This window comes from Rhinolophus ferrumequinum, chromosome 21 (assembly GCF_004115265.2).
Source record: "Rhinolophus ferrumequinum isolate MPI-CBG mRhiFer1 chromosome 21, mRhiFer1_v1.p, whole genome shotgun sequence".
NCBI lineage: Eukaryota > Metazoa > Chordata > Mammalia > Chiroptera > Rhinolophidae > Rhinolophus > Rhinolophus ferrumequinum.
In genome coordinates this window covers 41,523,422-41,547,234 of record NC_046304.1, presented here as the reverse complement: position 1 = coordinate 41,547,234, position 23,813 = coordinate 41,523,422, and the positions used below count along the sequence as shown (strand labels likewise).

General features: G+C 36.0%; 1 protein-coding gene across 2 annotated transcripts in view; it reads right to left on the bottom strand.

The window, feature by feature from the left end:
* TLK2 (tousled like kinase 2) overlaps positions 1-23,813 on the bottom strand; it is a 99,220-nt gene that overhangs the window by 39,364 nt on the left and 36,043 nt on the right. Inside the window, exons 4-9 of one of the 2 annotated variants that reach the window (XM_033090905.1) lie at positions 23,012-23,081; positions 21,952-21,995; positions 21,145-21,240; positions 10,756-10,923; positions 2,902-2,997; positions 1,575-1,667 (exon numbers count right to left, since the gene is read on the bottom strand). In XM_033090905.1, coding sequence (XP_032946796.1) covers positions 1,575-1,667; positions 2,902-2,997; positions 10,756-10,923; positions 21,145-21,240; positions 21,952-21,995; positions 23,012-23,081 — 567 coding nt within the window. The remainder of the gene's footprint in view (positions 1-1,574; positions 1,668-2,901; positions 2,998-10,755; positions 10,924-21,144; positions 21,241-21,951; positions 21,996-23,011; positions 23,082-23,813) is intronic. The other variant, XM_033090903.1, reaches the window with a different exon arrangement.

The window sequence follows — 23,813 nt, the reverse complement described above, 5'->3', positions numbered from 1 at the left end:
ATGTGTTCCAGTCAAACAAGAGATGAAATAAGACAAAAACCGATTAAAAAACATAAAATACTGATAATGAGCTTCGAAACCAGTTCAACAAACTTGTAACTAATTATTATCAATTTGGTCATAAAACTACCTGTAATTATGAGAATTATTCTTTTTTTGGTAGTTCTCATATAATATTTTCATCACAAGTACCTTATTGAGATAATGAATATTTCGACAGTTTCACTGACTTTCCAGTATAGCATAATATATGAGTACTCAAGAACAAGAGCAAAAAATGAACACTGAACATGACAAGTTATTAGAGGAAAATGAAGTAAAGATAAAAAGGGGAAAGTGAGATATCACTGGGGTGAAAAAATCAAAGTCTAGACGGTTGGAAGAAGACAGATCAAATATGGATTTCACAAATCAAAGCTTACAAATTCAATACTATACAAATCCTTTTGAAGGTAAAAGCCAAGTTATAAGAATTAGTCTTATATAAAATATTAAAAAAAATTTAGTGATAAGTCTAAAAAAATCAGATTTTACTAATGAAGATCAGGCTTATGGTTTAGGTATGTACAGTATTCCAGGTTTTACATAGGAGGGAGTCAAATATACTATTTCCTATTATGTTTTGATAATTACAGAAATAAAGGTAAAATTTTTTTTGCAGGGGAGATAATCACAAATAGAGTGACTTATTATCTTTACTATTAAACAGAACCCTTTCTTCAAACAATGTGTTACCCGATAAGAAAAACTGAAAAAAGCAAGGCTACAGACCCCTACCCAGCTGTGTTACGGGAGCCCTAGAGGTTCCTCTACAGAGCAGTCAGGGCCCCGTGGGGGGCAGTTTGAAAACTACCACATTAGTATAAACAAGATCAAACCTACCCCTTCTAAATCACCAGAGAAGAGAAAAATGGTAGCCAATTTTATTTATAAATCAGCAATATTTATGTATATATGCATTTATATATATGGCTCAAAAAATTACTAAAGAAAATGTACTAAATGTTTTATCTCGGTTACTGTAATGATGGGTGCCATATTTTTCAATATTCTCTAAATCTTTCATAAAGAGTATGTATTATTGTTCATACCAAAATTTTATTTTTAAAATATCATGGTATGTTTTCAAGTGGTTTCTTTTTAATTCCAGATTTCAAGTTTGTGTTGTAAGCACAAAAATCTTTAGATGAGTAGGGTATAAAAGATATAAACTACAAAACAAGGGTTGTGAAATAGTTTTAAAAATTCAAGAATATTAAAATAACTCCTTTGGAATGGAAAAACATTTTATACTTATTCCCACAGTTCCAGATGAAATATAATACTCTGCACATCTACATCACTAGTATATGTCTAGATATCAAAATTCTACAATATAAAATTTCCAATTTAAAGACAGTGCTTAGAATGTAGGTTTGATCCTGATTGCTACTCAGATTCCTTTAGATTAAAGGAAAATATCAAAATGTTTATTGTTTAACTTTGTTATTTGACCATAGTAATCATCTCTATGATATGCATATAATGTCAATCAGTGCTTGTTATAAAGTCTCTTACCACATTTTAATACTTACTCTTAACAAATCATCTATTCTTCCCTCTTTCTTCTCTAAGTCAGAATTCTTACTGTTTTCTAGTGCAGATATTTTTTCTATTGTGAGGTCAGACTATCAAGACAAAAAGAAAACAAATTTCGGATTAGTCTCAAAATACTACATGTCATCATATTTTTTTCATTACTTTTCTAAAAAAAAAAAAGAAAAGAAAGAAAGAAGAAGCACTTGCTAACACAAAGCAGCCTGGAATCATACGGCTGAAGCAATTAAATCGTCTTTCCTCACCCCATTCTGTAAGCCTTATATTCTGCTATAACTGCACTTCAAAAACATGTTAACACTGGAATCAAATATATGAATTCTTAAGCTACTGTGCATTGAATACAGAAACACATTACTCTAGAAATGAAAGTAACTTTGAATAGAAAAGGACTTCAGGAGACATGACCAAATTTCTAAAGAACAAACACGCCACCTAGTGGAAACAGAGCAATCAGAAGGGAAGGGAAGAAGTTACTACCCAAATGCTCATCTGAGTGTGTTCAATTGCACAAAGACTGGCAATTCAAATAAAATTAAAATCTGCTCCTGAGGGTTGTGCAGCTCTTGAGATTTAAGAAATCCTCCGAGATTATCAAGGCCACATAAGTGCCAAGAGGCTTGCAGAAAAGCCAGTGTACTATTTGGCTAGAGCAACATCACAAAACCAGTGATATATATCCACTATCCTTTTCAGGTGTTATCTTTGAATGTTCACAACATTCCCTAAATTAAAAAGAGTTTCTGAAGACTGTTTAAGAACAAAATTCTGTCGGTGTGGCACATGTTAAAGAAGTTTAGGTAGGTCTTGCCAAACGAGCAGGTACAAGGAATAAATGAACTCCTTTCATGAAGCAGTGAATGAACATTCAACGAAGCCTACTGTGAGCACTGTCCTAATAAGCATTTTGTATACATTGCCTGAGATAATTAGAATCAACATTTTACAGATGATTTGTACTCAAGAAAACCAAGGCCCAAGAAGATAAAGTGTAAGTTGCAGAGCCTGAATTTGAACCCAGACCTAGAGCTCTCCAAACAAATGCTCTTTCCTCAACACCATGCTGCAGTAAAAGCATTTCCACTGCAACATATCAGAAAGGGAAAGAAATACCTCAAAAAGTTAGAGCACCTTCCGAAAGACTTTAAGTACTCACAGTACACGTTTTGAATATAATAATACCTATAATGAGGTAAAGTCAGCGACATAAAGGGAAGACAATGAGAGGACTCGGAGATTTTCTATGTGCTTAGCATTTATTCCTAAGTAGATCTTTCCTTGTCTGTTTCTCAATCATCGACCTACCTGGGTCTGTCTGTGCTGGATGGAGATCTGTTTCTGGGAGCTGCAGGAATGCTCTGTGTTACCAGATCCTGTAGAAGAGGGACTGTTTTGTTGAGCCTGTAATAAAGGTATATCACCAATCACAAGAAAGTTTTGCATCTCTCTCAACATTTGTATGAATGCAAAGGATATTAACTCTATATAAAACAAACTCTATCTGATGAAAGGTAGAAGTCAGGGCCATGTAGCCAAAGAGAAAGGAAAACAATTCAAATGAGAAGCAAGGGCTAGACATGGTGGCTTGAACCACGTTCCTGTAAATAGCTTCAAGTGTCAAATGCTTATAAATGAATTTTTAAATATGTAAATTAAAGAAAATTAAAAGTTATTCCTGTAATAACAGGCCCTTTTTATTTATTTCAACATGCGTTTGTCAGAAAGACTGGCGAAGCATCCAATGCACAGGGCCTGCTAGTGACTCTAGGCAGAAAGTACTGTGCACTACTACTCAGAATATAGTAGGCCCCCGTCCACAGTTTCAGTTACCTGTAGTCAATCGTGATCTAAAAATATTAAATGGAAAAGTCCAGAAATAACCAATTCATAAGTTTGAAATTGCACGCTCTTCTGAGTAATGTGATGGAATCTTGTGCTGTCCCGCTTTGTCCTGTTCAGGACGTGAATCATAGTTTTGTCCAGCATCTCCATGCTCTACCCACCTATTAGTCACTTAGTAACTGTCTCGACTGCCCTGGTATTGGAGTGTTTGTGTTATTTTACCTAATAATGGCCCCAAAGAGCACAAATAGTGATGAATGCAATTCAAATATGCCAAAGAGAAGCCATGAAGTGCCTTCTTTATGTGAAAAGGTATGTTATGTATAAGAAAAAACATAATATCAGTACTATCAGTGGTTTCTGACATTCACTGGGGGATGTATTCTCCACAGGTAAGGAGGGACTACTGTAGTCTCCTAAATTTGCAAACATTATCCATGAACACACTGGTTCAAAAACCCAGGTTGATTTCCAATATTATCACTTGCTGTGACTTTTACATGCAATTGATAGGGTATTCTAAGGCATTTTTAAATTTATAAGGTTTAAGATTTAATATGATTCAACCATTCAGGAATATGTAATCATTATACTTCTAAAAGTTCTTTTAAAAGCAAGATTGCACCTAGCAACATAGTACAACCCATCACAGACACAATTAGGAAATACTGGATAAAACAATGAGTCAAAAAGAACATGAAAGAAAAGTTAAGAAATATGAACAGCCACAGAGACTCCAAAACTAATAGGCTTTCCAGAGGCAAGAACAGTAAAACAAAGTTTCCCTGAGGTAAAAAAACAAGTTTTATGAGTGAAAAGGTCTACCATATGATAAGCAACACTAATGGAGAAAAAAACATCAATAATGGCTAGACTTCAAGAACAAAAAAATATCATACGATCATCTCAATGTAGAAAAAGCATCCGACATCCTTTCATAATAAAAACACTCAACAAACTCAGAATAGAAGAGAACTTTCTCAACCCCAAAAAAGCCGTCTCTGAAAAACATTCAGCTAACATAATACTGTCAAAGATCATAGGCTTTCCCCGCTAAGATCAGAAACAAGACAAGGAGACCCACTTGAACCACTTCTATTTAACATGGTAATAGAGTTGCTAGCCAGGGCAATTAGCCAAGAAAATAGAAGGCATCCAGACTGGAAAAGAAGTAAAACTATCTCTATTCCCAAAAGACATGATTTGATATACAGAAAGTCCTGCCAATAAACTATTCGAACTAAAACACAAGTTTAACAAGAGTGCAGGGTAGAAGATCAATATAGAAAATCAATTGTATATTCTAGCAATGAGCAATCTGAAAGTAAAATGTAAAAATCTATTCTATTCGCAATAGATTCAAAAAGAATATTTAGAAATAATTTTAACAAAAGAAGGGCAAGATATGTACACTGAAAACTGTAAACATTACAGAAAGATATTAAACAGACCTAAATAAATGGAAAGGTATCTCACGTTCATGGGTTGGAAGACTTAATATTTTTATGCGGGCAATACTCCCCAGCTGGTTTGCAGAAATTAAAAAGGTGAACCTAAAATTCATACAGAAATGCAAGGGATCCCGCAGCCAAAACAATCCTGAAAAAGAACAAAGTTGGAGGAACCACACTTCTTGATTTCAAAACTTAATTACTACAAGGCTATAATAATTCAGACTGTGTGGTACTGGCGTGAGGATAGGCATATAGATCAATGGAGTAGAAATGAGAGTCCAGAAATGAACTCCTTACATGTACAGGCAACTGGTTTTTGACAAGGGTGCCCAATTAAATGGAGAAGGAACAACAGTCTTTGTCCTAGGACAACTGGATATCCACGTGCCACAGAACAAAGTTGGAGCCTCTTCCTCAAACCATACACATAAAATTAACACAAAATGCATCACTGACCTAAGTATAAGAGCTAAAAGGACACTTAGAAGGAAATATAGATGGCAGTACATTATCATGACCTTATGTTAGGGAAAGCCTTCTTAGCTACAACACTAAAAGCATGAACAATAAAAGGAAAAAACAGATAAATTGGACTTTTTCACAATAAAACTTTTGTGGTTTTAAGACCACCACTAAGAAAGTAAAACAAGAACCCAGATAGGAAAATACTTGTAAATCATATATTTGATAAGCTAAAATATATAGAGAAATCTTACAACTCAACAACAAAAAGACAAATAACCCAATTTAAAAATGGGCAAAGGATTTATATAGACATTTCTCCAAAGAAGATATACAAATAGCCATAAGCAAATGAAAACTATGCTCAAATCATCAGTATTCAGGAAACACAAATCGAAACCACAGTGAGATATCACTTGACAGCCACTACTAGAATGGCCACAGTGATAACAAGTGACGACGAGGATGTACAGAGTATTCACGTGCTGCTGCTGGGCTCATAGAATGGTGCACCTCGTTTGGGAAACAGTTTGGAGGGTCGCAAAAACAGTTTCTACATAACCCAGCAATTCCACCCTTCAGTATATACCCGAAAGAAATGAAAACGTATACATGTACAGAAACTTGTACATGGATGTTCACAGCAGTATTACTCCTAATAACCAGGAAGCAGAAAGAACCCAAATGTCCATCAACTGATGAAGGATAGATAAATAGAGCTGTGACCAACTGTGCACCAAAAAGAGTGATTATATTTACTGATACACATCCATGAAAACCCATGAAACTATAATGATAATCAAAGACGAGAAAGCTGTTTGTCACCATTTGATACAGCTATTACTCCTTACTTTAAAAATTAAAATTTTATTTAAAAAATTAAAATTAGTAATCATAAGGAAAGAAGTAATAAGCATTTAACCTGCCTTTCTAGTAGAACCATATGTTGATGTAGCCCAACAGACCCACAATATGAGGACCTATTTTTACATAACAATAGACACTAATAAAAGATAAGTGTGATAATGTTAATTTCACTACCTAGGAAAATGTTTTAAGAAAATGCCTGTTAAGCTACTTAGAGGTAGGTGGTCATGATTTCTGAAATGCACTTTATAATATTTCAGCATTAAAAAATGGCAAACTAAACCTACATTTAAAAAAGAATTCAAGCTTTTAAAAACATCTTACATAATGTTCAAAGACATAATTTTCAAGGAAGTGATAGACGTGGCATTAAAAAAAAAAGATTCAGTAGACTTTCACAAGTAGAACTGTCTCATTCAATACAAACTATTTCAACGACCAAGGCTGTTTTCTTAGTGAACCCAATAAAATCATTTGGTTTTACAATGGCTGATAATGAAACAATCATAACATTGTAAATGTTCCTTAAGTGTTTTCAAATTTTAGAGTAATTTATAAAGCAGAAAAAACTCAATTATAGTTAAAATAACAAACTATCACACACTTACAATGTAACAATAACTACATTAAAAGATGAGAAAGCTGGGTGATAGTTCTGAGTATGTTAAACTCATCTCTTAAAATGGGAGCAAATAGGTCGTTTAAAGTTGATTAAATAAGAGATGTTATTTGAAGCTAAAATGGTAAACAATAGGAATTCTAAAACAAACTTAACAGTGGTTCTCTCTCTGAGGGGTACAAAGGAAAGAATTTTACTTTTTGCCATCACTTTAATTTTTTGTTGGCCATGTGTGTGTACTTCTACAATTAGAAAATTATATGCTTATAATTAAAAAAATCAAAGGTTGTATGTTAAAACATAAAATTGTGTAACAATATACATAACATTTAAAAGATGAAACATAACATTCTGCCACATGCTATTTTTATTTATCAATATATCTAAAGATCTTTCATTGTTAGCACATATATATCTCACTTTTTTTGTCAACTGTATAGCATTCCACTGTATATATGTATCATATTTAATTAACTAGTTTCTATATAAAGGATGCTTTTATTAACTCATGCAACATGTAATTACAATTACTAGTGTCTATTAGAGCAGATCCTGTTCTGGCATTGGAGATATAAAAGTGAACAAAGCAAAGTCCTTGACCTGAAGAAACTTATGTTCCAGTGTGGGGCAGGGGTAGAGAAGAAGGAGTCAGACAAAAAAAGTATATTATAGCAGGTCAGCTGGTGATAAGACTAAGGAGAAAAACAAAGTAGGGCATAGGAGCTAGATAATGTGTGGGGTGAGCAGGGAGAAGTTGCTATTTCATAGTGTAGTCAGGGTAGGCCTCTTTAATAGGGTAAACAGGCAGAGACTAAAGAGAACTAGGCGTGCTGGTATCTGGGGGGGAAATGCAGAGGTAAGTGCAAAGGCCCTGAGGTGAGCATGACAGATAGTATTTGAGGAAGCAAGGCAGCCAGTGTGGTGAGGAGGGAAGATGGTAAGTAGCAAGAGATTATCAGGGTGGTGGGAAACAGACCATGCAGGGCCTTATGTGTCATTTTAGGCACTTTTGAGCCTAAGAAGTGGCATGACTGGACTTACGTTTCAATAGAATCACTCTGATATGTTCAGAACAAATTAAAAGGAAACAAAGGTAGAAGCAGAGTCCAGTTAGCAGGTTACATCCATTACCTCAGTGAAAGACAACAGTTTCGATTTGAGTGGTACTAGTGAAGGGGGTCTGAACATATATTGAAGGTAAAATCAATGTGATTTGCTGATGGATTTTGAAATGGGGTATAAAGAGAGGAGATAAGAATGACTCCAAGAGTTTTAAACAATCAGAAGGAGAGAGTTGACAGTGATTTAGATGTGGAGGGCTGTGAGAGAAACGGGTTTGGAGTAGGGGGACAAAATAACGAGTTCCGTTTTGGACATGTTAAATTTGAAGTGTTTCTTAGACATGCAGAGAAAATGACTCCATAGGTCTGGAATTCAGGGCAGGGCTCTGGGCTGGAGATATAAACGTGGAAGTCCTCTGCATATGGGTGGTCATTAGCGCAAAGAAACTAAATGAAATTCTGTGGAGAATAAAGGTAGACCAAAGAGTCTGAAAACAGCCCTGCGGCACTCCAGTGTTTAGAGATGTGGGAAATGAGGAAAAACCGCAGAAGTGGAGGCCTAGAGAAGAGCCTGTGCTTGGAGAAGGGAGTGATCACTGTGGCAGTGAGTCATGCTGGGTAAGTTCTGATCACTGGGTTTAGCAACGTAGAAGTCACAGATATCCTCCTTCTAAGTTCCTTTGAAACACTGGTGGAGTGCAATTGCTTCCAGATTTTTGCAATTATAAACAATACAATACACATCTTTGTGGAGTTTTACAGGAATGGAATTTTGGACCTTAAGGATACGTATACTTAACACTGAGCTGCATTCCCAACGTGTCCAAATGACTGTACCAATTTATAGTCAGCACAGAACTACATGTGTGTATAAACTATCACCTACATTTAGAAGTGCCAAATTTATTATAATCCTTGCCAATTCAAAAGGTCAAAAAAGTTATCGTGATTTATTCTGCATTTCTCTATGGATGAAGTTAAGCATTTTTTCATGTTACTAGTCCCTTGTCTTATTTTTTCCCCCCTACAAAACAGCCTGCTCATAGTCTTTGCTTATTTTTTTAGAAAACTGCTTGTCTTTGATTCACAACATTTGTTTTATGTAATGGTAAGTCTTGCTTTTCTCTTATTTTGTATTACTAAGCTTATAGCCTGGCTGGAACTGCAGAAAAGCAGAGAAATAGAACTGTACCAAAGCACTTAGGGCTTTGGTTTTTACACTGTTCCCATGTTCCTTCTTCACATGTCATTTTCTTACTCCTCTGCCACCTCTCTTCCACATGAGAACAATCTGTCTGCAGCAGCTGCCACTCCTCTGACAGGCTGATGTACAGCTGACAGGACCGAGAAGGTGGTGGTCCTGCGTGTGCATGCACCCCAAGCCTGCGTGCCCATACCTTTTATGTGACGCTTACATTAGAGAAACGAGTTCTTGCTGATCGAAATCCTGTGAATTTACTATATGCCTGGCACATAGGGGGTGTTCAGTAAATATCTGTGGAATGAACAAAGGGAATGCCCCTCAAATGAAAGGAGGTAGTTTTTAAGTCAATAAAAACAAAAGGACAAATAACCCCAATTATCCAAGGTTTTGCCTGGGAAAGTTAGATCTAAGATGAAGATTTAACTATCAGCAAATAGTAAGCGCACAGTGAAATATATACAAACACAGAGAGACAGACAGACACATTCTCTAAACTAACACTATAGAGAACTACTGCATTCTCATACAATCTAGTCCCTACTGATGACAGGCACACCCACAATATTATATTGGGCAGTTCTCCCATTTTATGAGATGCTTTCTTAGCCACCCAGGGATAAAATTATACTGTTTTCACACAACTTTCTCCATTCCTTTGATGATTAAAATATTCTGTAAGTTCTTTCAAAGTTGTATTATCTTCCTTGAGGGAAAGCAATAACAACTTTAAGAAAGTGTTTCGAATAATGCTCAATGATTCTCCATCTCATTATTTTGTTATTCTTATTTCCTTTCTTTAAGACACCCACCATTTTCATGGCCTTTTTGAATACAAATGCATGTGGATTAATGATTCACAATCCATAGAGCCAATAAAGAGGAAACATAGACCGCAACTGGAGAAAATGAACCAATAAGAGGGAAAGAAGTTTAAATCAACAATGACTTTAGCTCTGAAAGAAGCCCCTAAAAACAGAAAAATAGGGCAATGAGGCTTTCTCTTGCTTTATACCATCCTTGGCCACAAACAGGTACTTGGTAGGGGACGAAACCAAGAAAAGTGGAAACTTTTGAGTCAAACTGCATTATAATTTGGCAAATAAAAGTAGGATCAAACTTTCTTAATATTCAAGTTCTTGTTCTTCAAGGCGGGAGAAAGCAACAACCTAAAAAGAGCAAACAGGTAGCCAAACATTCCTGGTAATGGTAACCATACCACCACTCTGAAGAGGTGGGAGAAGGCAGTGCAGGTCGCCCAAATACTGGGGGAAATGACTGGTGAGCACGCTACGGAATGCCTGCTTCCACGCTCGAATTTTCCTGACGTGAATACTGCTAAAAATAAGTGACGGCTGGAGTTTGCAGATTTTGTTTTTAATTATACAAGTACTTTGGTTGTAATGGAATTTGATCTGCACTTTTTTTACTTGTCAACCTGAGATTGTTTTTTCCTTTCCATGGTGTGCTCAGACATTGAGAAAGCAGTTTCTCTCAGCCCCTTGCACCAAGGGGACTGAGAAACAGCATACTCCCTTCAGAAGTGACACCGACTTAGAGATGTCATCATCTCTCTACCAAAATAATTACTCCAGCTTTATCAAGGAGCTCCAGGGCAGCACAGGGCTGCATACATTTAGCCTTAGTACTCACAGAAACAAAAGTGAAGCAGAGGCCAGCTCCCCTCTGTGCCAGCTGCTCCGTGTCAAGCCGGGGTTTTGCCAGCATCACTGACATCAGGGTTGGCAGAGCAGACTGCTCCTCCGACACCTCCTTCGCAACGCTGCCATCTAAACCATAGAGGGGCTGTTCTACTCGCCGCTGGAAAACATTAGAGAAAACACACAAATTACATAAGAAGGTAATCTGATACTGCCAAAACATGCAACAAATTAAAATAGTTATCAAATATAATGATTTTTTTAAAAAAAAACCTTCCCTGAAAACAAATACGGAGAGCATAACAACATTAAACTGGATTATAATCTAGCTGTAAACCTGAGTTAACAGCTCACTCAAATTCTGCAAAATTACATTTTAATGGTTCTATATTTACATAACTCTGAATTTTCAGGTTACTTTGTAGAGTTCAACAAATCAACTTCGTAACACCCTCATTCCTACAAAGGAAATGTTATTTCCATCCTGTAGGTAAATGAAGTAAGACATTTGTTCCCTACTTTATAGGTAGATCTTATTTCACTCTCCATTCTGTTGTCACCATACTATACTTAGATACAAAAAGCTAAAATAAATACAAGCAAAACAAGTTTCATAGTACACTAAAAGAATAATATATCACAATTTTGTATGATTTGTTCCAGAAATGTAAGGATGGCTCATTATTATCCAATTTACTAATGTAATTCATTACATTAATGTTAGGGGAGGAAAAAAAAAAAATCAAGACTCTTCCCTTTAGATGCCAAAAAGGATTTGCACATTATTGGGCAACTTAAAAAAGAACAACTAAAAAATAACCAAAAACTCACAGACACAGACAATACTTTATTGGTTACCAGAGCGGAATGGGGGGAAGGGGGAAAACCAGAAAAGGATAAAGGGGGTCAAATATATGGTGACCGAAAGAGATTTGACTTTGGGTTGTGAACACACAATGCAATATACAGATGACGTATTATAGAACTGTACACTTGAAACCTATATAATTTTATTAACCAATGTAAGCCCAATAAATTTAATAAATAAATAATCAGTCTGTTAATCACCCCAAAAAACCTGGAAGTATCCCTCTTTATTATAACAAATATCTTCAATACAACAGATTATTTTTTTCAGAAATTAACATAAATATAACTAATGGTACTATACTAGAGACACTTTCATTAAAGTTAGGAACTACAAAGGGGTTAACATTAATATCACAATCAATAAACATTTTTATAGACGTTTGGTCAAGGTGATAAGGAAAAAATATGAGGTATAAACACTGGAAAGTAGTAAAGATTAAAAAGTGTCATTTTTGGATGATATAACTATTCACAAAAGAAAGCAAGCAAATCAATTAAAAAACAAAAATAAGAGCTCAGTAAGATGGCCAAATATAAAGTAAATACACAAAAATCAATAGCTTCCCCATATACCAACCACAATTGATTATAATCAGAACATGTAATGGAAGAAAAAGCAGATACAAAATTTCAAAAAAATCTGTAAAATACTCAGAAGTAAATGTAAGAAATACACAGATTACATATAAAGAAAAACTATGGCTTCACTGACAGATATAAAAGATGAACTAAGTTCAATGGCGAAACCATGCTCCTGGATTCAGATTTTATAGATGTCAAATTTCTCTAAAAGCCAATGCTTAGGTCTTCTTATTTTTGGTTTTGTTTTTCTCTTTTTTTTTGCAAAAGAATGTTGTAGTGATAAGTGAACATCTAGGTTCCCTCTTGCTCTCTTCTGGGGGGTTATTTTTGTGGAACTTCAAAAATGAATTCTAGGGTCGGCCTGGTCGCTCAGGCAGTTAGAGCTCCATGCTCCTAACTCCGAAGGCTGCGGGTTCGATTCCCACATGGGCCAGTGGGCTCTCAACCACAAGGTTGCCAGTTCAACTCCTCGAGTCCCGCAAGGGATGGTGGGCAGCGCCCCCTGCAACTAAGATTGAACACAGCACCTTGAGCTGAGCTGCCGCTGAGCTCCCAGATAGCTCAGTTGGTTGGAGTGCGTCCTCTCAACCACAAGGTTGCTGGTTCAACTCTCGCAAGGGATGGTGGGCTGTACCGCCTGCAACTAGCAACGGCAACTGGACCTGGAGCTGAGCTGCACCCTCTACAACTAAGATTGAAAAGACAACAACTTGAATGGAAAAAAGTCCTGGAAGTACACACTGTTCCCCCAAAAAAGTCCTGTTCCCCTTCCCCAATAAAAAAAGAAAAAATCTTTTAAAAAAAAATGGATTCTGATGTTCACTTAGAAAAAGAATCAAAATTTGTCATATAATTTTTGATAAAGGATATCAGGAAAACTAGAGTAGCAATTAAAATATATACAAAGCAACATTAACGAAGTCAGTATAACACTGGTACAGGGGCAGATTGATCAGTGGCACAGAATAGAAAATTCAGAAAGAAACCAAGATGGATGTATAATTTATGATTAAAGTGCATTTCAAATTAATGAGAACTTATTAAAAAGATGATAGGATATTTACATAGGTATTAGAAAAAATGAAAAGTAGATTGCTTCTTTATATCATACATAAAGATTGTAATATAAACAAATGCTTCTATGACTTTCTAGTAATGAGGGACTTTTTAAACATGACATTAAAAATACAAACCATATAGAAACATCTAAGAAAAACACAAAGCCCATAAGTAATAAAGGAAAAATATTGGTAAATTTGACTACTTCAAATTTTTTAACTTCTGAATGGTGAAGGTCAACACAAAGTTAAAAGACAAAATTACAAACAGTCAACAATATTTACAATACAAATAATGAGTTAACAATCTTAATAAATAATGTGCTCCTACCCATCAGTAAGAAAAAACAAATACTCCAATAAATAAATAGGCAAAGGACCTGGACAAGCATTAAAAAAGCAATCCAAAGGCCATTAAACACATGAAAAAAATGTTCAATATCAGTAATGAAGAAATGCAAGCTAAAACAAGGTATTTTTCTCACTGGCAAAGATTACAATGATAAAATTCAGTATTAGAAGGGTATGTAGAAACTGAGACTCTCAAACTGCTAATAATCAGCTAGCAATTATGTAACGACATTTTAAAATAAGCATATTCTTTGATTGGGAATTATACTTTGGAAATTTAGCCAAAGGAAAAAAAATACGTAAGTACAGATGTATACATACAAGGGCATTCATTATAGCACTATTTATAGAACATAAAATGTTTATAAGATATTGGTAAAATAAATTAATTACAAATGAAGTAAGAAAATTGATCATATGAACATACACGTATACATATATGGTCATGGAACTCTTTAATAATAGTGCTTTTGGGGACTTTCTATTTTACCATTTCTGAATTATTGGACTTTCAAAATATGTATGTATCCTTTTATCAGGAAAAAACTATTTAACATTTTTATTTTAGGAAATAAAAATAAAATAACCAAAGCAATCCTGAAAAAAGATCTATGCGTCCACCTCCTTAAAACCAGCACTCCTACCTCACCAAATGCAACGGTTTAAATTCAGAATCTAGAATGCTTGTGATATTCATTCACTCATAACAATATTCTCACTACTTGGGAGAATGTATCTCTAAAGCTGCAATGCTCAAATTAATCATTCTGTTATGTATTTAATAAATATTTGCCAAGAGCTGATAGATTTAAAAATATTTCTGGAAACAGATCAGGCTAGGATGTTTGAGCCAACATTCCCTTAAAAAGCAGGACAAAATACCCCCAAAAAAGATATTAAAAGCATCAAAGAGTTAATAAAATGGTAGGGATCAGCCAGAGCAAAATCTAATGGAAATCAGAAACACAAGACAGGTAAAAAAGTACCAAAGCCACATTTGCCCTCAGGGAACCTGCACATCTTGAATTTTTATTTCCAGAGCATCACAGTGACAAGTAAGCAGTCACAGGCCAAAGACCAACCAGGTTCAACAGGAAAACCTTTCCACTTCAAGCTGGGCTTCCAAAGGGCTACACACTCTCAGAGAAAATGTAAGCCAAAAGAAAAATTCTCCCACCCTCAGGGAGCTGCAAAGGAGTTGCTTTGGCAATGAGGGGGTGGAGCTCCCCTGAGAAACGTTAACATAATTCAAATTAATATTGCCTGGGTGGTTGAAACAAACAAAATAAGTAAAACAAACAAAATGCAAGACATGAATTCAGTAGTTTAAAGTAGTGTTGGATTGGTAGACTCTCTAGGTACTTGGAAGAAGAAAATAAAAATTCTCTCTGGAGGAACATATCTTTATCCTAGATTTCAAAGAAATTTCACAAATAATTTTTCAAGAACGATGGGCAGCACAAAGAAGAAGAAGAAGAAGGAGGAGGAGGAGGAGAAGGAGAAGGAGAAGAGGAAGTTGAAGAAGGAGCATTAAAAAATAAAGCCCTGAGCAACAACTAGGAAAAACAAGAGAGAACAGAAACAGATGCAAAAAAACTTCAAATACCAGAATTATCATCAGATACAGATTATAAAAAAGTTATTTCTACTAGATTAAAAAAAAGAAAAGATAGGCTTGAAAATATCTGCAGGGAAATACAATAACAAAAATTAAGAATTCAGTGGGTTAACAACAAATCAGATACAACAAAATAGAAAATTTGAGAACTGAAAGGCAAGAAAGTATCCAGAATGCAGCACACAGAGACCAAAAGAAGCTAAGAGGCATGGTGATAAAGTGAGACAGCCTTAACATACGGTTAATTAGAATTTCATAGAAGAAGGAAAAAGAGAACAGGGCAGAGATGACATTTGGAGCGACATCAGGTAATAATTATCCAGAAATGGTGCAGAACACCAACCCAAAGATACCAGAAGCCCAACAAATCACAAGTAAGAGAAACAAAAGGATGCATCATAGTGAAACTGCAAAATACTACACATAAACATTTCAAAAGCAACCAGGGAATAAAGAGCAAATACTTTCAAAGAAATAAGTAAAGGAAAGCTGTTTTCTCGATAGTAACAATGGGAGCCAGAAGATGATAATTATATACTCAGTTGTTAAAAGAAAAAAGTGCCAATCCAGAAACATACACAGCAAAAACCTCTTTCAAGAATAAGAGGGAAATATGGGGGCCAGCCCAGCGGCTCAGGTGGTTGGAGCTCCATGCTCCTAACTCCGAAGGCTGCCAGTTCGATTCCCACATGGGCCAGTGGGCTCTCAACCACAAGGTTGCTGGTTCAACAACTCCAGTCACGCAAGGGATGGTGGGCTCCGCCCCCTGCAACTAAGATTGAACACAGCACCTTGAGCTGAGCTGCCGCTGAGCTCCCGGATGGCTCAGTTGGTTGAAGCGCATCCTCTTAACCACAAGGTTGCTGGTTTGACTCCCGCAAGGGATAGTGGGCTGTGCCCCCTGCAACTAGAAAACAGCAACTGGACCTGGAGCTGAGCTGCGCCCTCCACAACTAAGACTGAAAGGACAACAACTTGAAGCTGAACGACACCCTCCACAACTAAGATTGAAAGGACAATAACTTGACTTGGAAAAAAGGCCTGGAAGTACACACTGTTCCCCAATCCCCAATAAAATCCCGTTCCCCTTCCCCAATAAAATCTTTAAAAAAAAAAAAAGAATAAGGGGGAAATAAAGGTATTTAAGCAAATAAAAACCTAGAGAGTAAACCCCCAGACACATACTAAAAGAAGAATAAAGGAGTACTTCAGACAGAAGGGAAAGACTTTAGGTGGAAGATGCCAAAAGAAGTACAAAGAAAGAGGTAAGTACATAGATAAATCTAAATGATTAGTGACAGTAAAAAATAATAATGTTTTGAGGCTTAAAAAAAAAGCAAAATAGAAACATACACCAGCACCACAAAGTCAACAGCAAATAAATTGAGTGAATGTTCTGAGGTCATTTGTTTGGGAGCAGGGTAAAGTTACTAGTAACATCAAACTTCAGCATGTTAAAGATGAATGTGTTAATTTCTCAGAGAAACACCAAACAGGGTTTAGCTACTAGTAGAGGAGAAAAATCTGAAATGATTAAAAAAAAAAATCAATCCAAATGAAAACAAGAAAACGGCAGATACACATGTAAAAATGACAGACCAGGCAGCATAAATAGAAAATACATTAAGAGATGATATATTTAAATCCAACATAATGATAATTGTATTAAAAATAGGAAAATGTTGAGGTTAACAAGATGTTAGACTGAATAAAAGAAAAAATTCAACTATATATGTCGGATACACTGAAAACATAATAATGAAAAGTTAATTATATAAAAATGGAAGTACTTATAACATACAATGGCTGGATATATTAAATATCAGATAAACTGTATTTAGAGCAAAAAGCATCACAAGAGATGAAGTCACTAATATACAAAGCAAAAATATAAATACAGGAAGAAACAGACAACTCCCAAAATCATGACAGATAGTAACTGATAGAAGAGAAAACCAAAAATCAGAATACAGAAGATTTAAACACTGTGATTAAATGTCGTGATTAATAAAACTGACTGAATGACAAAAACGAACTATTCTGTTTGGGGATGCATACATGGATGGCCAAACTGTAAGGAAAATAAGTGATATTCACAAAAACTAGTACAGTGGTTGTTTCTAGTGTAGAGGGAGGGAGTTGTGATTGGCGAAGAGCATATATAAGTTTCCAGGGAGCTGGAAATATTTTACTTCTTGACCTAAGTAATGATTACGTAGAGTTAACTTTATAATGATTTCCTGTAAACTTTTTGTGAAAACACATATTTTAGGCTTTTCAGGCCACATATCCTCTCTGCCATATAATTCTTTGTCTCTACAATTCTAAAAAATCTAAAAATCATTCTTAGCTTGACAGCTGTGGGCTATAGTTTACCAACTCCTGCATTAAAATACTCATGATTTATATAATTTTTGTACTTAACAAAAAATACAAAAGAATCACTTAGGGGTTAAAAAGCTAAAGTTATTATTTATCCATCTATTCTTCCCTTTTCAATAAACAGTCCTGAGCACTCGCTGTGTGCCAAGCATTGTTTTGGGGTTTTAGAGACTGAAAATTGAACAAGATATCATCTTGTCAAGATAGTCTATGTCAAGTGGGGGAAATAGTTACAATAATTACATCTTTATGTAATAAGTACTGCGAGAGATAGGACAGCAGTAAACAAAACAAAGCAAAGCCCTTGTTCTCATGGGATTAACAGTCTAGTGGGAGAAGATGGGCGACAGATTAATTGTACAGTTAAAAATTAATATACTTATATAACATATTAAATGAAAATTTATTAAAACTATACCACACACCAATGATGATTAATGAGCTACAATAACATACATTATGGATGAATCTCACAAAAGTAATGCTGAAAGAAAGAAACCAGACACGAGAGTATATACTATATGACTCCTTTTATACAAAGCACACAAACACAGAAAAAACTCATCTGTGTTGTTAGAAGTCAGGATAGTAGCTATTCTAGATGGCAGAGAGAAGGCTAATAACTGCAAGGAAGCATAAGAGTGATTTCTGGGGGGGCTGGTAATATTTCATTTCTTGTGCTGGTACAGTTTTTGAAAATTCATTAAGCTTTAGACTTCTATGTGTACTCTTCTATATGTATAAATAGGATCAATGAGAAAATTTAAATATATATCAAAATTTAAATATATGTCAGGTGGTAATAACTAAGACTTAAAATAAAGCAGGATTAGGGACACAGTGACAAAGCGTGAGGGACTGCTTATTTTCAAGTTGGCCAAGGGAGACCTCTCTGATAAGGTCAGTTTTGAGCAATAACCTGAGGAAGAGATTGCTACTCATTCTGTTCCTGGAAGAGGGAATAACAAGTACAAAGGCCCGAAGCAAGAGTGCTTCGCCGTGTTCAAGGAACTTTAAGGAGGCTACTAGCATGGCTGTGGTGGAGAGAGGGAGAACAGCTGACGATGTCAGAGTCAGGGGGGTGGGGGAGCAGATCACGTAGGAGCTTCCAGAACACGTAAGTCTAGAGCATTGGGCAGTTTTGAACAGAGGAGTGCGCGGATCTGTTTACACTTTTTAACAGAAATAGAAATCACTCTATATTGAGAATAGGTGAGACAGGGGCAGAAACAGGGAAACCACTTTGGAGGCTGATGCAGAGAACCAGAAGAATAAAAAAGTGGTCAGATTCTGATATATTAAAAAAAACAATAGGATTTACTGATGGATTAGATTATATGGGGCATGAGGTTATGACCCGAAAAACTGGATGGAGTAAACTATCATTTACCAGGACAGGGCAGGCTGCAGGAAGAGTGGTTTGTTGTTGTTGTTTTAGAGGTGAAGGGGAAACAGTTCCTTTTTGGACATTTTTAAGCTGTCCATCAGATATATAAGTGGAAATGTCAAGTACAGAGGTGCACATCTAATGATCAGGCAGGCAAGTTCATTCATTCTCAAAGGCAGACACGGCTGCTGCTGCGAGGAGCTCGGTAGATTTGGTGTGGGAGCATGTGAAAGCTCTCTCCTGATTGCTTCTATTTTCTCAGTCCAATAAAAAAACCAAAGCTATCAGCTGAGATAGTGGAGGGGAAGGAAGTGTTGCTGGAGGCTTGCAGGAAATGACAAAACTATGATATATTCATATAAACATTCATCTAGGAAAGGGAACTAACGAGGGAGATACAGTAGGATTGGCAGGCAGCTAGGAGTGCACATGAGGTGAGGTCTGTCAGCATGTGTGTTTTCCTCTAAGCATGCTGAGCTGCTTAGAGGCAGGCAAGGAAAAGGTGGAGAAGAATTAGATTTAACCAGGGTTGGGGTTTTTCAGGCAGGTATGATGGAAAGAGAGGGAGAAAGGAAACGAAAGGGCATACACCAATCAGTGATTACAACAATGAAGCACAGAATCAACTGAGAGGATAAAGAGCAGCTCGGTGCAACAGAAAAGGCAAGTCACGGTTTGGTTCCTATTTAGATTTGCACGATGATAATGCGGCCCAGCCACCATTCACACAGCTGTCAGAAATGTCTACAGATCACTGAGTACATCTCTTTTATCTTCAGGTAAGACTTGACCTAAATTGACAAATGAGACGGGTGGTCACACTATTAAAAACCAAATGAGAAAATACATACTTCAGGGAGAAAAGAGTAATTAACAGACAGCAATCTTCATACAACGTATTTGTCCCAAATAGGTAATTCTGCAATCTCATTTAACATTTTTCGTTAAAAATTAACAAAAATAAAGACACAGACCTCCTAAACAGTTATCTAACAAACCTCAACCTAACCAGACTTATACATCAAACACTTTTAATATTTTAAAGTATAGCAAGGATGACAAAATAATAGCAGAAAATTCCAAGTTGAATACACTTTTATAAGTGCTTTAATAATTACAACCACCCTAATGAATGCATGTTTTTAAAAGACAGTAGGGGAGAAGAGCATTTTAAAATACTTTAACAATACAGAAGACTAAATCACTTAGGAAAAGAGCAGTATTAACCAACTCTGCTGAGACAGAGGGAAAAAACCCACTTTCCTAAACAGACAGATATCTAGGATAAGAACTCCTGATCTTAGGGAGACCCCTTGTCCCCCACGACCCCACAGCAATACCTGAGGCATCAGTGGCTAACACATTCTTGAGTACAGAGATACTGTATTGTATCCATAAATTATCCAAAGGCACTCAAGCAGACTGACACAAAATCCTACATTAGCTAACTCAGGGATTCTCAAGCTCTGCACTAGTGACATTTTGGACCAGAGAATTCTTTGTTGTGGGGGCCTGTCCTGTGCATTGCAGGATGTTTACCAGCATTCCTGGTCGCTGCCCACTAGATGCCAATGGCACCAACCCTTCACCCCTAGTTGGGAATAAAAATGACTCCAACATTGCCAAATGTCCCGAGGGACAAAACTACCCCACTGAGAACCACTAACTTAGCCCTAATGGTTTTAAGACCTTCAGATCTCACAGGCGGGAAACAAACTTATTTCAAATTTGTATAGCGTTAACTTCTTTACTACATCACTGATTAAGCCTTGAAAAGTAATTCAAATGCCAGAAGCTAACCAACTTTTTTAAAAACAGAATTTAGTTATAGGAACATGTAAGTTTGGCAAGGATAAAAACCTACTGTTTGGATTGGAAATCACTACCTCAACAGGACACTGAGCTGTAGGTTTAGAGGCAATTTACTATACTGAGAAAATAGGGTTAACGCTTGTACAACGTTAATTTACTGACATATAGATTTGAATCCAAGTGATTCATACATAATACCAAGAACTTTTCTCCTTAATGCCTCATTCCCATTGGGTAATTAATGGAAGAGAAACTGCTTGAGTGTTCCTGGGTTTCTTGTCTCCTATAACAGGTGTCACATTTCTCCAGGTGAATGCTTACCGGTAAGGGATTGGATAAGGAATGTTGCGGTGAGGATCGTGCAACTGGTGGAACACTTCTGCCAGGGCTGGTTCCTGGCCCGCTTCCCCCAGCAAACTGGCCAACAGGGAAAAATGGATATGAATAATTCAAAATAGTACTATGCTTCAGATAAGGAGAGTAAAAGATTAATACACAAACAGCTCTTAATTATATATGGCCCCTTTAAGTCAATACATCTTATTCTAGAAAAAAAATGCCATGTAAGTCAAATTTTGCTATCTTTTCAACGAGATTTTTTAAGGAGCAACAGCAGAAATGCACCAAGATATAAAGAAAACATGGCTAGAAATGGTTTTGAAAAACAAGAGAAGAATGTTTTCCCTTCTTGTCTCAAAACAAACGAAGCAGGAAGACAATGGTAGAGTGGGTGCTAGTGTCTTCTTTAGTAACCATTACCGATGGGTCAGTGAGCTCACTACAGGTTCCACTGGACTAAATAAAGGTAAGAGGACAAAAGAAGAGTTCAAGTCATTCAACTTCAATCTGTGTAAGACACGAAACCTAGTCTGGCCAAGAGAAAAATCACCTCATTTGTGAATTTTTATATCATCACAGACAAGACACTTCATAATCAAATGTAAATTTAGGAAGCAGCAGTTTCCTCTTATAGAGAGATTGGGCGGCATTTGACTGATGAAGATGGGAAGAAAGGAGAGGAAGGCACAGTGAAAGCAAAATTTTGCTTTCTAAAGCCTTAAATGAACGCAAGAATTTAGGTTTTAAAAAAAAATCACTATAGTTTCCCCCCCCCAAAATTTAACTTACCTCAAAGTAATCACTAATTTTATGTCCCCTAGGAGTTCCTTTCCCTGAAAATGAAAGCAAAGTAAGTATAGTTTTTCCAGTAACACATGTAAACCATCATTCACTAAAAAATATACTGTGTGTTCAATAACTGTATACATTGTTATCATTTCAAGTGCCAGCTTTACTTTTTAACAAACGAGCCAAAATACCTATGTTCGAAGAATAGAGACAGTTCCCTCCACATAATAAAAGACTGAATAACCAGTGAAAGACTTATTCAGAGCTTGTTTTCCTTTAAGATTTGCTAATCTTTCTTTTATAAATACACCAACAAAACATATGTCACAACGGTGAATCAAAATAAAACTAATCTATAATCCATGCCTCCAAATAAGAGAACAAAGAATTCAAAACAAACTCATCAGAGCTATAGGGTTTATTCCATTTCACAAAAAACTTTACGTGACCATGTCACTTTGGGAGAAATCCCCCCTCCTAAGGTAAAAAATGATTTGTAGATTTGAAAAACAAGACAAATGTAAAAAAAAGACTGACTTCCACCTCTTTGAGGCGGAGAGGGGGGCAGAACCAAACCATTTATTCTTTCTTTAATTATATAGAGATATTTGGCATTAGAACTGTCATATTTATAGATTTATTCCATTTGGGTGCCAATGTTCAACTAAATAATTAACAAGGAAAAAAAGAGTAGGTGGAAATGACAGCCAGGTAAACAAACCATTTCTGGTCGCCTATTATTAACAAATCACTGATCTAATGCAAGACATAGTTAAAACTCCAGTGTAACCTCTTTTCTGCACAATACATGCTTAGTCTGAAGAAAAACCTGTGGTGAGATTGTTAACTTACAACAGGGAAAACAACAGTCCCCCAAGAACTGACACTTTTGTCAAGTGTATATCAAATGGCACATCTATAATAAACAGCCTGATATTCCCTTAAGGTACACAAATCTCCTTTGTTAGGAATCCCTGTATACAAACTAATTATTTAGTGTGAGTTGGAAAATTCTAAGTACATAAAAATTTAGTATTTTTATTGGTGAAATTATTACTACCTTGGCTAGTTTCATATGGTTCAGCTTTTCTTTTCCGGTTTCGCTGGTCATTCTGTTTTTTCTCAGGAGTCTGTTAAATACCACATACATCACAATTAGCATTCTGTCAAATTTTTCACATTATGAAAATCAGAGAGTATGTACAAAATATCAAATTTATAAGGAGATTTAACTGGCACAGACAAATCCTAACTCTGTATCCCACTCTTAGAGCAGGGTTATAGGAAGAGTTCAAGGTCTGGAACCAAATCATCTAGATAATTTTTGACAAACTTCTTAAAATACCAGAGCTTCAATTTATTTATCTGTAAATCAGCGTTGCTGCAAAGCTTAAATAAGATATTCTATAAAGCACAAATGTAGTATAATTATCTAGCATATATAGTAGGCTCGCAGAAATATCCCAACAGCTGCTGTCTACTTTATAAGAACTTAAATCCAATTCCCTTTTTCCAAAAAGAAAAGATTTGCATAATCGATCAACTGGCTCTAACTTATTGAAAGTTTTCTCGAAGTGTAAAATAGGTGGCTGCAGATTTGGACCTATATGCATGCAGCTAGGTTATACTACTGCACTGACCCACCCAGCTGACATACTGACAAGTGTTAAAATTCAAGGGTACCTTAAGCTAATTCAGTTTCAACAGCAGATTTTTGTCCTTTATTGATGACAACTAAGCAAACATTTTTTAAAAGAAAAAAAAAAAAGAAAGACAACCCAGACATGATAATAGCAAAACCCATCAGAGCCACCCAACAGCTGTACAGACACTGAGAGCACACAACTCACACTGCAGGGACC